This window comes from Gigantopelta aegis, chromosome 3, assembly GCF_016097555.1.
Source record: "Gigantopelta aegis isolate Gae_Host chromosome 3, Gae_host_genome, whole genome shotgun sequence".
Taxonomy (NCBI): Eukaryota; Metazoa; Mollusca; class Gastropoda; order Neomphalida; family Peltospiridae; genus Gigantopelta; species Gigantopelta aegis.
Genome location: NC_054701.1, coordinates 55,340,559 through 55,355,577, shown reverse-complemented (window position 1 = coordinate 55,355,577; position 15,019 = coordinate 55,340,559). Strand labels below are relative to the sequence as shown.

The window sequence follows — 15,019 nt, the reverse complement described above, 5'->3', positions numbered from 1 at the left end:
TAACACTCAATCCTTAAATTGATTACAATTATGGAAACATAGTGGATGAATTAAAATTATTTTGTAGAATCATTATTATAAAAATCATTATTGATTACATCATTATTTGTCAGTTATAAACTTTTTTTTTTTTTTACCAGGTTTTTGATCTTCAGTATGCTTCCCCTGCAACAATCTCCAGATGTGGTATGGTTTATGTTGATCCAAAGAACTTGGGATTTGTTCCCTATTGGCAGAAGTGGTTGAATACTCGATCACTGAAAACTGAGCGTGATGAACTGAATCGGTTCTATGAGAAGTACGTGCCTCTGCTCATTGACTTTGTGGTGGAAGGCATGTATGAAGGCAGACAGCAGGAGAAACTGAAGACCATTGTTCCCCTTACTAATCTCAATATGGTAAGCAGAACTTCATCTTTATTTTTGACAAGTCATGTTACAATATTTCATTTAAAAGCTATTGTTATGGTTTAATAACATACAGCTGTCCTTTTGTGTACATGTTCACCATCAACAATATTGAATTGCTAAAGTTATTAGTTTTTATTTATATAACAGTTTGTTTTAAAAACATGGTCATTTTATTAGTGGTTTGCTTCCACATTTAGCATTCAGAGATCTGGTGACTCCATATTAATATTGAATTGAAAACAGGAAGGTCAAAACTAAATAGTATGATTCCTTCAGACAATATAACAGACAACTGTATTTTAATTGTTAACTTAGTTAATTTTGTATTTCATATGAATTGTACCCTCGGGGGAATATGAAACATTACCTCAACCATTTCTTTTTGTAAGCCAATCAATTCCTGTTTATATGTACATGCCTTGCCCATTAATTTACCCTTTGAAGTCAAGACACTTATTCTTCTCATCTGTCAAATGAATTACACAACTATTGGATAATGTAATACTGGTGTTTGTGTATGTGTGGGCAAGTTAAACAAAAGAAGTATAACTAGGATGCAGACTACTGAATGAAAAAGTCAAAAGTCATTACACCAGAAATACTAAATTTGTAACAGTACAACTTTTCATTCCATTCAGTCTGAAAATATGCACATTATCACCCATTTGAAAATAAACTTTATGGATTTGCCTTTTGGTCACTAGGTCATGATGAATGTCACGAAATCAAAGATTAAAATCGCTGCTGTACATTTTAATCCATACCATTTATTATATGTATATATAGTGCATTATTAACAACAAATCCTGATTCATTATTTATTTTATGATGGATGGTGAATAGTGTTCACTGACCATTCAATTAGATTCACGAACATTTCTGAAATCAAAATTCAAATTTAGACTGTTTTCACATTATGATGACCAATTGCTCTCTCTGTATAAAACATAATAAACATTAAAAATAGCCTTTTATAGATAAAATATTTAAATTTTCTTAACAAATTACCATATATACATTGAAACAGATTTATATGCAATCGATTACAACTTACAGATTGAAAATAATATTACACCTGACTGTTGGGTTTAATAAATGATGCCAAGTAATGACTATAGTCTGTTTCAAAGTTTCTATATAATTGTATTATTTAAAAAACAAAAAAACAAATTCCTTTTTGAAGACAGTTACTTGAGTAATAGGCTATAATACTGCTAAATCAGGTTTCATGATTTTGATTCGAGGAAGTTTCATGAATCACATGTGAAAAGCAACAAACAAAGAAAACCAGGTATAATTTTGAATAAGACCTTAGTTTGTGCTTATCTGTCATCTAAAATGCTTCTTTCTTTTTTAAAATGTTTGTAGGTAACCCAGTTGTCTATGATGTTGGATGCTCTGGTGACTAAGGAAATCCAAGACCCATATGAGTTAGAGGCCTACTTTTTACAGGCTTTGTACTGGTCTGTAGGAGGTGGTCTGCTGGAGGATGGACGTACAAAGTTTGATACCTATGCCAAGTACCTAGCATCCATGACAATTATACAGGATGAGAGCACTGCTGCTGGTCCAGGTAGGCCGATCACAGTGTTTTACAAATCTAGCATTACCAAATTTTAATATAATTTTTTTAAATATATAAATCAAAGAGATCTCAATTATTTTTAAAATTAAAAATGAGCTGAAAATGTTTACAATAATAATAAAAGAACATTTATGTTAGATCTTTCAGGCTTTGAGATTAATTATTTACATTTTTTAAAAGTGGCTGACTTATCAACATGGTGAGGCGTGATGTAGCCGAGTAAAGCAGTAAAGTGCTTGGCTGATGCACGGTCAGTCTAGGATTGATCCCCGTCGGTGGCCCATTGGGCTATTTCCAGCCAGTGCACCATGACTGGTATAGAAAAGCCGTGGTATGTGCTATTCTGTCTGTGGGATGGTGCATATAAAAGATCCCTGGCTACCAATGGAAAAATTTAGCAGGTTTTCTATTTATGACTATACGTAAGAATTACCAAATGTTTGACATCCAGTAGCCAATGATAAATAAATCAGTGTGTTTAGTGGTGTTGATAAACAAAACAAACTTTTTTTTTATCTACATGGTGGTCATATTTGTGGGAAGGGAGAGCTTAGTGTAAGCCCACTATACCCCAGCTAAATGTTCACATGCTAAAGACAGGTTACATCTAGTTAAACATGTGAATATATTCATTCTTAAGAACTATGATTCTGGTCCATGTAAATTCATCCCTCTACATTAACTTTTCCACCTTTTTATATAGATAGGTTTAAATGTTTTAGTCGCCAAATGAAAACAATTGTCACATATGCGACCAAAATCGGTTGCCATGTAGAGGGCTGTAAACTTTGTAATCTGTGAAAAACAACTTACTCTGAACTAATACAGTTGTGAAATCCAGTCAACTTAAAGATTAACAATATGTAAAAGAAAAAGAAAGACATGCTGAATAATGTATGTTTTAAAACGTTTGTTTGTTTTTAGATTCTACAAAATAAATGTCACAAATGCACACTGTATATTTTTTTTTTTTAAACTTTTCACTGAAAGCTGAAAATAAAGTTGAAAATGATAAAAAGGCTCAATATATTATACTAAAACAAATAAAACTTTGTTATACATTAATAATATTAATTGTAACCTTTAATTAAAAAACATATATAATTCTGTCTTGCTCTCAAGGTACAGAAGCCCCACAAGTTTGTCTGTAGCATTAAAAATGCAACAGTTAATTAATCATTATTTTTTAATTTTACACAGGTGAGCTGCCAGGAAATTCAACACTATTTGAATATTTTTGGGATGGAGAAAAGACACAATGGATTTCATGGTCAAAGTTGGTGCCAAAATATGTGCATGCACCTGAGAAGAAATTCAATGAAATTCTGGTGCCAACAGTGGACACAGTGCGATCCACATGGCTGTTAGAGCTCATGGTTGGCATAAAGAGACCTGTTGTTCTTGTTGGAGAAACGGGTACATCCAAGACAGCAACAACACAAAATTTCTTGCGCACACTTGATCAGGAAAAACATGTAGGCTACATTTGTCTTTTGTTGATATTTTTTGTATAATAGTCAAATTACTGTTATTTCTTGTTTGATAAAGCTGTTTGTTTAGAATACAAGTTATGATTTATTTGTTTGTGATATTGTCTCACGTGACAGGTGTAATTGTTGTAACATTGATATTGTGATCAGCTGAAGTTGAGACTGTTTTTACTGACCGCCACATTTAGCATTTTCAAGCAAGATATGTTGTTTTCTAATCTGCCTAAACTGTAAATTATGTTTAAACTATTATTATTTATTGTAGATTGAAAAAGACGTTTGGGATATGTAATCATAAAGCCTCCATTTTGTTTTTACAATATTTATAAAATTGAAAGGACCAACCATTGGAAAATACAAATCATTTTAATGATTTCCAAATTAATAGAAGGGACTTGTGTCTTGAGATTTGATTACATTATTTTTGCAGCTTCTGTTGAACATGAATTTCTCAAGTCGGACAACGTCTTTTGATGTGCAGCGTAATTTGGAAGCGAGTGTGGAGAAGCGAACAAAAGACACATATGGTCCCCCAGCAGGAAAACGTCTGCTTATTTTTATTGATGACATGAACATGCCTCAGGTAAAATATTATTTTAACATGACAAAACAAAACAAGACAAACTTTATTCAGTATTAAGGCCACTGGTCCAAAATACATAAGAAAAAAAAAGCTAATAACTTTGCTGCCTTTAAATGTTTAGTAAAGATTTATACTGCTTGTATTAATAATTTGAAGCAGAGTTATTTATACCAGCTGACCAATCTTATAAATTGTCATGAAATCTTTGCTTAAACAGTGAAATACATCAATCAGTATTAATTACCTATTTCCTGACTTTTCCATACCATACCAAAACCAAAGTTAAATAAAATTTGTTAGACTTTTGTAGCCTAGTTAATACACCCAGTATTTTAACATTAAATAACTTAGATGAGGTAATCTAAAATGTGGTAGCTGGATAAGTTTACACAAATATTTAATAACTGATCATATAAATAAGTTAGAGAGGAGCTCTACCACCCTTACCCAACAACCCGATTTTTTTTTCTTCTGGTTTCCCAACCTGAAGCAGATATTTACAAAATTTAAGTTGCACAGCTTCAATGACTGCATCGGTTAGTACCCCAAAATTCAGTAACATAAAATTGGGTTTATCATGACATGAAATATTTTAAAGCTGTCTGAAAGAGGTATATTTCCTACTCTCTTATGGTACCTGTAAAGTGTTAACAATCTTCTTACAGTGACTTACAGTTACATGGAACTGGCTTAAAATGTTCAGTATAAAACAGATTTTATGTCTATTTCTTAGTTTCTGTTATTCATAGTTATCTCCATTTTCGGTATATCCGCCCTTTGGTATTTTTTACCATCATTTTATTCTGTACTTTTTCACTGTTTCACAACTTTTTCATAAGTGGTATGAGGAGTTGAATTATGGCATGTACTGTTTCTGTTTTAAGTGACACTTTCCTCGATGGATTAATAGTGTGCTTTTATCAGTCGGTTTTGATATTTTTTGGTTTCAGGTGGACACCTATGGAACACAGCAGCCAATTGCTCTGTTGAAGTTACTTCTAGAACGTGGCGGTATCTATGACCGTGGTAAAGACTTGAACTGGAAAAACTTGCGAGATATTGGCTACATTGCAGCCATGGGTAAAGCTGGTGGGGGCCGGAACGAAACAGACCCCAGATTTGTGTCTCTGTTCAGTGTGTTCAACATGACATTCCCAGATGACGAATCCCTGTTCCATATTTACAACTCCATTCTGATGGGACACTGCCAGGCATTCAATAGTGACATTCAGGATCTTGTGTCCAACATTACAAAGATGACCATGGCTCTTTATAGGTTAGTACTTTTTTTTTTAGTGAACATATTTTTATTTATTTTAAGGAATGTAATTTTTCATATCTGTGACATTTGAATATTGTATCACCTTTATGAAGTAAAAAGGCCAGACATATGTATTATTTTTTGGCATGAGCGTTGACAACAGTGTCAACTTACATTTAGCTTATTTAATTCTATTGAATTCTTGTTAGGATAAATAGTAGCAAGTCTGATTTTAAGCCTTGTTTTGTACTGATATTTACAAAGAAACCATGAAAAATGTCTGATTTTGAGGGAGTTTCTGTTTACAGAAGGTCCAGTTTTGGTGGGTTTCACTTCAGGTGTGTAATGCATCATTTCTATATAAAAAAAGGGATACTTTCTCGAGGGACTATTTCTTTTCAAATATTAACCTAATCTTTCAACTTGTGCATTTTTCCACTAATTAATACTACAGTAGCAAATGAGAAAAGGAAAGTATAGTCTGATACTATAGATACAGTAGAAAATTTGAGCCATTTGATTGGCTGTTGGGATGTTCAGATCAGTCCATTGGTGGGAATGCAGTTGGTGAGAGGTCAGGTTAAGTACTGATGAACCGAGAAATGAAACGTTTTGTCATACTAACCTAAACACTATGGTCGGAGAATGAGATAGTGCTGTAGATCTTGAACAGAGGTAGATCATTATGTGATTGCTTTCTGGTTTGGTGTCGAGGCATATTTGATTAATTAATAATAAATTTTTGGGTGTTTTATAAAGGCAATTTTAGAATTAATTATTGAAAAAGGCTTGTTTAATCTCAGGGCAGCATAGCATTGATTAAGGCAAGATAGCGCTAGACTATTGAGGTATGGTGCTGCACCATGCTAAAACAAGCTAGGGAAAACTAATTCAGTTTTATCTAAATTTATTTAAATTTATTTTATTCAGTATAATTGTGAAAGATCTGCCACCTACCCCATCCAAGTTTCACTACATCTTTAACTTGCGAGATTTATCCCGGATTTACAATGGACTGTGTTTATCAACCCCCGATCGTTTCACCAAGGCAGAACAGTTCCTACGACTATGGCGCAATGAATGTATGCGAGTCATTAGTGACAGACTTATCAATGAACAGGACAAGGAGCTTATCACTGTAAGTAAAAAAAAAACCCCAAAAAACCAAAACATTTATTTAAAACAATTTACTTTGAGATAAAATGGTTGATAACAACCTTATTTCAATATTTAGATAAATAATTTTCATGGATTTCTTGATTTTATTGAGGAATATGTGTGTAATTTACATCTTAAAAAAGCTGAAATTAATCAGTGCCTAAAAATTCTAGTTTTCAACTGTATAAAATGTGTAATTGTCTGAAGTATGTTGCATTTTTCTATTGTACTTAAAAGTTCTCACTGAACATTATATATAGCAACAATAGATATTTTGATGCATCTCTAGTTTTAAGAGTTGTGAAAATCATTAATTTTGTCATTGTTGGCTAAATTGTAGATTCCATCCTTATCAGTAGTTTGGAATTTAAAATGTGGATTATATTTACTCAACAGTGAAAATATAAAATGTTCTTGTTGAAATAAGAATTTCTAGAAAAGAATATTGTTGCATAAATAAACATTGTTTAATTTGTTTTGCTGCTGCCTTTGTCAGAAAGCTACTAGGAAGTTAGCTTTGGTAACTTTGATGGCCTTTGTTAACTATCACATCGACAGTATACTGATTAGAATCGATTTTTTTTATTTTGCATGATCATATAAAATGGACACAATTCATAGTTACATTATATGACAGCATGTCAGTAAATTAAGCATTCACTCTTGATTTGTTCAACACAAATATGACTTTACTTGTTTCCACTTGGTCGGGTTTGGGTACGGTATTAACATGCTCATATGCCACTAGAACTTAAGCATGTTTATCCCAGGGCCGGCCTCTGGATAGCCAGGAGTCGGAATCCACTTTGTCTTTGTTTTCCAAATCACATTGGGGTTTTATTTTTAATATAATAATACTTTTTAAAACCCCATATAATCATGGTGTTGGTTTATTCCTTAAATATACCGAATCATTGTTAATACTTTTGGTCATTCCTCTTGTAATTTTAATTATCATTGTGTGCTAATGTCACTTTTAAAGTTACTTTGAAGGTCCCCTGGTTCTGTTTTTATTGGGATTAATACCATCTGCCATTTTTCTGCTCTAAGATTATTTAAACTGACTTATTTGGCTTGGCAGTTGTACATTGCATGATTCATGATAGACACCACTGGTGCATTTATTAATCCACAATATTACTGGCTCATTGTGGATAAACACCTCTATAGGAATTATAATTAATCATTATATTGATATCACTTAGCACTTTTGTTATCACATATTATTTATAATTGTGTTTTATTACTACTATTATTATTATTATTATTATTATTATATTTTGTTTACATTTTAATTTTTATAAATTAAAAACAGTTTTACCCCAAGTATAATAGTTGTGGGTGTTTTAAAAAAAAAATATTCTCATACATAGTTATTTATAACTATTAATTAAAATTATTTTTACTTGAACATCAGAGTTCATAAATTCTTCTTTGTGATTACAAAAAGATTATGAATATCTTATCTGCAGTCGTCTGTAAATGTATCCTGTTGTCTATAATGCTTTTAGTATTAATATTTTGCATAGTTAAGTGAATTATAATATATATATATACAGTTGAATCCCGTTGGCTCGAACCCCGTCAGTGCTCGACCTCTAGGGTAGTTCGACCGAACCATTCGGTCAACATTGGATATTTCCGTAACATCAGTTAAAAAGTTGAATACATATTGTTTTGGTAACTGCAAACTTAAAAATTTCATCAAGGTGTTATATAGCAAAATATCTGAGTGAAAGAATTTATTAGAAATTACTCCGATTGTGTGATGCAGAAGCCCTTGGCGGTATTAATTAAATGTGTGGTTGCTGAAGTCATGACAGCTGATTAACTCGCCCATTGTTTCATTTAAAACTGGTCTTGTAGACGTGTTCAAAGTAACACTTCACGCTGAGACCATTTTGTGCACTAATTGTTTGATTGATATCATAGTTCATCTAACAGGTACCGTAACACTAGCTGTACTTTAAAGATCATTACCGACAGCCGCTTAACAAACAACATGACAGGTATAGTAAAGAAAGGATTGCATGGCTATTGTTGCGATTTTCCAATTTATTTATAGATTGTTCCGCCTAAGTAATTAATCCAAAGGTTGTAATAACCAACTGCACAAGCGCAACAATTTTTGGTCCTTTTCGGTGGTTTTCCATTTGATATTTGATGGATCACTTGTTCGAGGGAAATATAGCTAATAACACAGACGGGACTGATAATTTAGTTCAAGCGAAGGCTTATAGTTGACCCTGCGCATGTTCGACCCATCATCACTTAATATAAGGGTTTACCGAACAAAAAATTGGGGGCTTAATTTTTGGTTCAAGTGTTGCAGTGTGTTCGACCCTTCCGAGGTCGAGCCAACGAGATTCTACTGTGTGTATATATATATATATATATATGTCCAGTGTAATCCCTCTAAACTGGACACCCTAGAGACCAAGTAAAATGTATGGTTTTAAGAGGTATCAAGTTTAAAGAGGTTACGGTCCTTACTGCTTACTAAAAAGGGACCGGGGAAAACATCCAGTTTTAAGAGAATTCGGTTTACAGAGAGGTTTCACTGTACACTATACACATACATAATTATACATATATATATATTTATCCATATAGGGGCCTATATATTTATCGTATAACTTACCCATGATATCCATGTGATAATTTAGTGTATTAACCCGTGTAATAATGGTATGCAAATTCAGGGGTGCAAAAATGGAAAATATTTCAGTAGACCGCCAGACCAGAACCAACTAAAATTTACTAGCCCATCAGTATTTCTACTAGTCACCAGCTTATAGAGAAATATATTCTTCACATTTCTTTCATATGGATTTACAAAATTCAAGTGACACCCCGCAAGTATTTAACAGAACAAACTACTGTATAATACTTTATTTTCGCGTGGAATTTACTTTCGCATTTTTCGCGTGTGAATGAAATTCGTGAAAATATATTCCACGCGAAAATAAACTTTTTATAAAGGCCAACCAAAAAAATTAAAAAATATGTAGTCTCGTTCAACTATACCACATTAGTTTCCGATGTACGAGGCTAGTAGTAACAAAGCGGTGCTCTTTCCTGTCACGGAACTTAAGTTACTGAGTACTAGTAGCTTGTGCCTTCAAATTTCGTTTCGTTTGTTTTCGGTTTTTGTTTTTATAACAATTATAAGGATTAAGAAAAACTGTACGCGATAAGCACCTTCTTTAAGCTTATTAACTTATAAACAATAAAGTCTTGATTGGTTAAAGCAGGAAAACTATTGTTTTATGTGTATAGCACTCGTGTGTACATGTAGGATTAGTTCTACAGATTAGCGTAACAACCGGCAAAACTAAGTTCCGTTTTTAAAACAAAATTATTGACATCTGTACTTCGTTTTTTAAATGTTCGCAAATTGACCCATTTTCATTAAATCGCGAAAATTTGATCCCGCGAAAATAAAGTATTCTACAGTATTCAAAACACCAGTATCATGCTTTCAACATAAACAAGCCTTTTTTTAGAAAGTATTGACCGTTGAACAGCTGTTTCCGGAATGTCGTGCTTACACAGTTCAGAACTCCAAAGTCATCTATCATCAATGCGGTACATGTATTGTTCATTTCTTCATAATTCCAAACTGTTTCTTTGAGTGGTTTGGAATTCTGACATTGCTGATGCGGATTCGATGGGACATTTTTTTACTGTCAGTCAGAAAAAATCAGATAGTCACGCCTGGTTGGACTAGTAGTTTAATTTTTTAACTTGTCCATCAGAACTTTTGCTCAATTGGCGAGCGGGCAAGTACTTTCTGCACCCCTGAAATTTAAAGGTATATGCAAACTTGCAAGGTCTCTAGGTAATGTTGCTGTCAGTGGGCCATTAATATAGACTTTGTTGATATTTTTCCATATTAAAAAACACTTGTGCCGAATTCTCTATATATGCTTATTACAATAACTTAAAATCATAAATTTGTGTTGTTACATTTTAGACAACTTTGAGCCAGCTTCTAATCGAAGATTATCAAACTCACATTGAGTATGTGATGAAAAATCCTGTTCTCTATGGTGACTACCGTACTGCACTTGACGAAGCTGAACCTCGATTGTATGAAGACATTCAGGATTTCGATGCAAGCAAAGCACTTTTCCAGGAGGTATATTCTCGACATTGCAGTATTTGTTTCAATTCAGTGAAATGGAAAAGTTAAATATATGTTACATGTCTGACCATGGCAGGAAAGTGTCAACATTTGTGTTGAGCTCTAATAGTATGTTTTGGTGTTAAGCTATGTTTGTTACCAGCTATAAGACCTTGATCAATTAAACTGGGTGTTAAAACAAATATATAATGTAATTAATTTTTTTTTTTTAAATTAATTTCACTTAATTCTTTCTCTTGTGATTTTTTACATACCAGACTTGTAAATAAAATTATGGACTTTAGTTTTTCTTAACACCAGATTGTAGGCCTAGTTTGTGAAACATTTATTTCTTGATATCTAAAGTAGAGAGAAGTATCTGTAGTCCATTGTTGTTTTGATGTTGCCTCATAATGGTTTAACAATAGGGGTATTTCACTTTCCTATTGCGCATGCGTGCGAAGAGTAACGTCCCTTGACAAAATAGACTGAAACTAGTCTATTTACAAATTGGGGGGCGTGACAGACAGGATGTTATGGGCGACTTGAGTAGCTTCGTAGGAGACTTTTAAACTTTGGCAACTAACATGTACATATTTCGAATTAGATGGTATAATGGCCGTAGAAAACAGTCCGCTGAAATTTACAGCGGAATGGTTCAAATTAGAAAGCAGTGCAACAACTTGGACAAAGTCTCTGCGACTTGTATCCGAGGGTTTTGATAACGCCAGATTAAAAGACTATCTCGTAAAAAGTATAAACAAAACATTTGACAGATTCCATAGGTTATGGCATCGACAGGTTTTGGCATCGATCGATATATATATTTGAGAGAGAGAGAGAGAGAGAGAGAGAGAGAGAGAGAGAGAGAGAGAGAGAGAGAGAGAGAGAGAGAGAGAGAGAGAGAGAGAGAGAGAGAGAGAGAGAGAGAGTATATATACACACACACACACACACACACACATATATATATATATATATATATATATATATATATACAGTCAAACCTGTCTTAAGCGGCCACACAAGGGAGTAGATAAACGTGGCCGCTTAAGACAGGTGGCCGCTGAGTACAAGTTGCCACATATATAGTCTTTAAAACATTTGTTGTTGTTTCTTGTTTTACCGTCTGTACTGCTAATTAACGGATGTGTGCTTCATAGTTGACTATAAAATAACTTTTGACATGTTGTCTCCTTCAAAAATAATGCAAATAGAATATATTAAATTAACCGTTCTCCACAAGTTTGTTTTCTTTTTCCATTTAATTATTTAATTCCGACTTCATGCGATGTATTGTTATAGTAAGTGAATCTACAAATGTCAAGCGTAGCCTGCCCAGAGGCAATTAGATGCATGTCAGATTCATACTTCCTTAATTGATACACAGTGGAGATGTCGGGACTGAATGGGTACTATTATTCCTGAAGGTGTGAAGATCGGTTATTTGCTGCACCTTATCGCTGTTGTTAAAATATCCCTTTTATATAAGAGTAAAACTTTACTGTGGCCGCTTAATGCAGGTATTTTAGCGATTCGGGATCCGATTTAGGTTGCCGCTGGCCACGATAGACAGGTGACCGCTTATTACAGGTGCATTTACATTATAAATCGTTTGAGAGGAAAAAAGTGGCCGCTTAAGGAAGGTGACCGCTGAGTACAGGTGGCCGCTAGGACAGGTTTGACTGATATATATATATATCAGAAGATGTTTTGTTGCATTTTTCTTAGTGTCTATCTAATTGGGAAAAGTAAAAAAAAGAAGAGAATTTATGCTGTTACATGTATATCCATAAAGTGGGAATTTAAAAAAGGGGGATTTGGGGGGTGGGGGGTGTTGAAGGTAGGTGCCGTTCTGTTTACCCATACACACGTTTTTATACAGTGTCAACATGAACGCATTGAGTATTATACAAAATATATTTATTTTCTTTACAGTTAATGTGTTTTCCACCATATCTAAGTATATAAATACTAGACGGACCTGTGTAGGAACGTCCTGTACAGAGCCGTCATCACTCTATATATATTTATATATCATTATTATTATTATTATTATTTAAGGAGTGTCTGTTATTTCTTTTACGTTCATCGGGGTATGAACAAAATAAATCATCCGTAAATTGTGTGAATCGGCGAAGCCGTTCTCACATAAGTTTGCGGATGAGTTTTTTGTTCATACCTAGATGAACGTAAAAGTAATAACAGACAATACTTATAATTAAATTTGAAACATACTGAGTAATAATAACATTAAAAGATCATATATATATATATATATATATATATGTGTGTGTGTGTTTTCCACCATATCTAAGTATACTAGACCAACCTGTGTAGGAACGTCCTGTACAGAACCGGTAAAGTTTTGGTCCCTTATGCGTTCACTGGCTTCCCTCCTACAAAATGTGCCGAACAAACCCTTGTACTTAGAGTAACATTAAAATCGTTTTCTACGTGAAACGATTACCCACAATCGTTTCCGATATCCATTGGCTGGATACCGATGGAAGGATAACGAATTTCCCGGACATATGCGGTTGGAACAGTTAATAATTGAACAATGGTCGTTGCCTCCCATTGCTTTTGCCCCCCAATTTGCAGATAGGTCTATTTTGGCGAGATCTCGCGAAATCTCGTGGTTTGCGTCCTCGAGTAACTCCGCAACGGGCACATGCGCAGTGGAATATGAAAGAAGTCTATTACACATGTGAACACTTGTCATTTCCAACCAAAAGTGTTTTAGCTAAACCAATATAATTAAACAATTTTTCTTGTGTAAATATGCACACAGCTTATTTTGCTCCAACGTCTTTAAGTTGGCTTTTATCGTGGACCAGCATAGCTAACTTACAACTTGTGCAATTTGTGATGAAAGCACCACACATGACCCTTATGTAGTCTAGTATGAGACAACCATTTTCAGATAAACGTTTTGGGGCTCTTTTTTAGAATCCCAGTGGTACCAGCACTTTCACATTCACTAGTATTGATTAGAGGCAGCAACATCTGTATTAAATCTGAATTATCATAGGCATATATTATGGCATTTAACCTAGTCATTGGAAAGAACTTGCCGTGAAATTAAAAACAAATAAAATTCAGTGTTTGCTCTTAAACAAAATGCAGCCTTTGACATGAAACAATTTTCAGTTCTCGAATTGTGGTTCAGTTGCTCCCGTGCCTTTATTTATTTATTTATTTTAATGTACCATAAGTTTTTCTTTAGTTTTTAATAGTATAAATAAGCTTAAGAGTAAATGGAGAAATAACTTAATTGCATAATTTAAATTACATTTATTTTAATGTACCATAAGTTTTTCTTTAGGTTTTAATAGTAAAAATAAGCTTAGGAGCAAATGGAGAAATAACTTAATTGCATAATTTAAATTACATTTATTTTAATGTACCATAAGTTTTTCTTTAGGTTTTAATAGTAAAAATAAGCTTAGGAGCAAATGGAGAAATAACTTAATTGCATAAATTAAATTACATTTATTTTAATGTACCATAAGTTTTTCTTTAGGTTTTAATAGTAAAAATAAGCTTAGGAGCAAATGGAGAAATAACTTAATTGCATAATTTAAATTACATTTATTTTATTTAATATACCGTAAATTTTTCTATAGTTTTTAATAGTATAAATAAGCTTAGGAGCAGATGGAGAAATAACTTAATTGTATAATTTCTAGGTACTAAACTATGGAGAATAACTTAATTGCATAATTTCTAGGTACCACACTATGATATGAGAGTGCTAATCGGTGCTTCTTTTTTGTTTGAAAGATTCTCGAAGAATACAATGAAGCTCACACACCAATGAATCTGGTATTGTTTGATGACGCTCTTGATCACTTGACACGAGTCCATCGTGTGCTGCGAATGGATGGTGGACATGCCTTGCTGGTGGGGGTTGGTGGGTCGGGCAAGCAAAGTTTGTGTCATCTGGCTTCATTCACTGCTGGCTGCGAGGTGTTTGAAATTATGCTGAGTCGTGGCTATAATGAAAACTCATTCCGTGACGACCTCAAGACACTGTACAACAAGCTTGGCCTGGAGAATAAGAAAACCGTCTTTCTCTTCACTGACCAGCATGTGGCAGAAGAAGGTGATGCTTATTTCATGCAGTATTTAGTATCATTGTCAGAATAATGTTTCAATATTAAATAGGTTTTCTTCTTTCTGATTTGGTGGGCAGGACGTAACTCAGTAATACAGCGCTCCCCTGATGTACAATTGATCTCGGATCGATTCCTGTTGGTGGACCCATTGGGCTATTTCTCATTCCAGCCAGCCAGTGCTCCAGAACTAGTGTAACAAAGGCTGTGGTATGTACCATCCTGGGATGGTGCATATAAAAGATCCCTTGCTACTAATCGAAAAGAGTAGCCCATGAAGTGGTGACA

The 15,019-nt window shown here is 33.7% G+C and overlaps 1 protein-coding gene across 1 annotated transcript in view; it reads left to right on the top strand.

Moving 5' to 3' along the window:
- Positions 1-15,019, top strand: part of LOC121368270 (dynein heavy chain 10, axonemal-like) — a 123,635-nt gene that overhangs the window by 67,569 nt on the left and 41,047 nt on the right. Inside the window, exons 39-46 of the mRNA XM_041492927.1 lie at positions 141-398; positions 1,779-1,983; positions 3,196-3,470; positions 3,916-4,068; positions 5,019-5,344; positions 6,260-6,467; positions 10,464-10,628; positions 14,400-14,721. Coding sequence (XP_041348861.1) covers positions 141-398; positions 1,779-1,983; positions 3,196-3,470; positions 3,916-4,068; positions 5,019-5,344; positions 6,260-6,467; positions 10,464-10,628; positions 14,400-14,721 — 1,912 coding nt within the window. The remainder of the gene's footprint in view (positions 1-140; positions 399-1,778; positions 1,984-3,195; positions 3,471-3,915; positions 4,069-5,018; positions 5,345-6,259; positions 6,468-10,463; positions 10,629-14,399; positions 14,722-15,019) is intronic.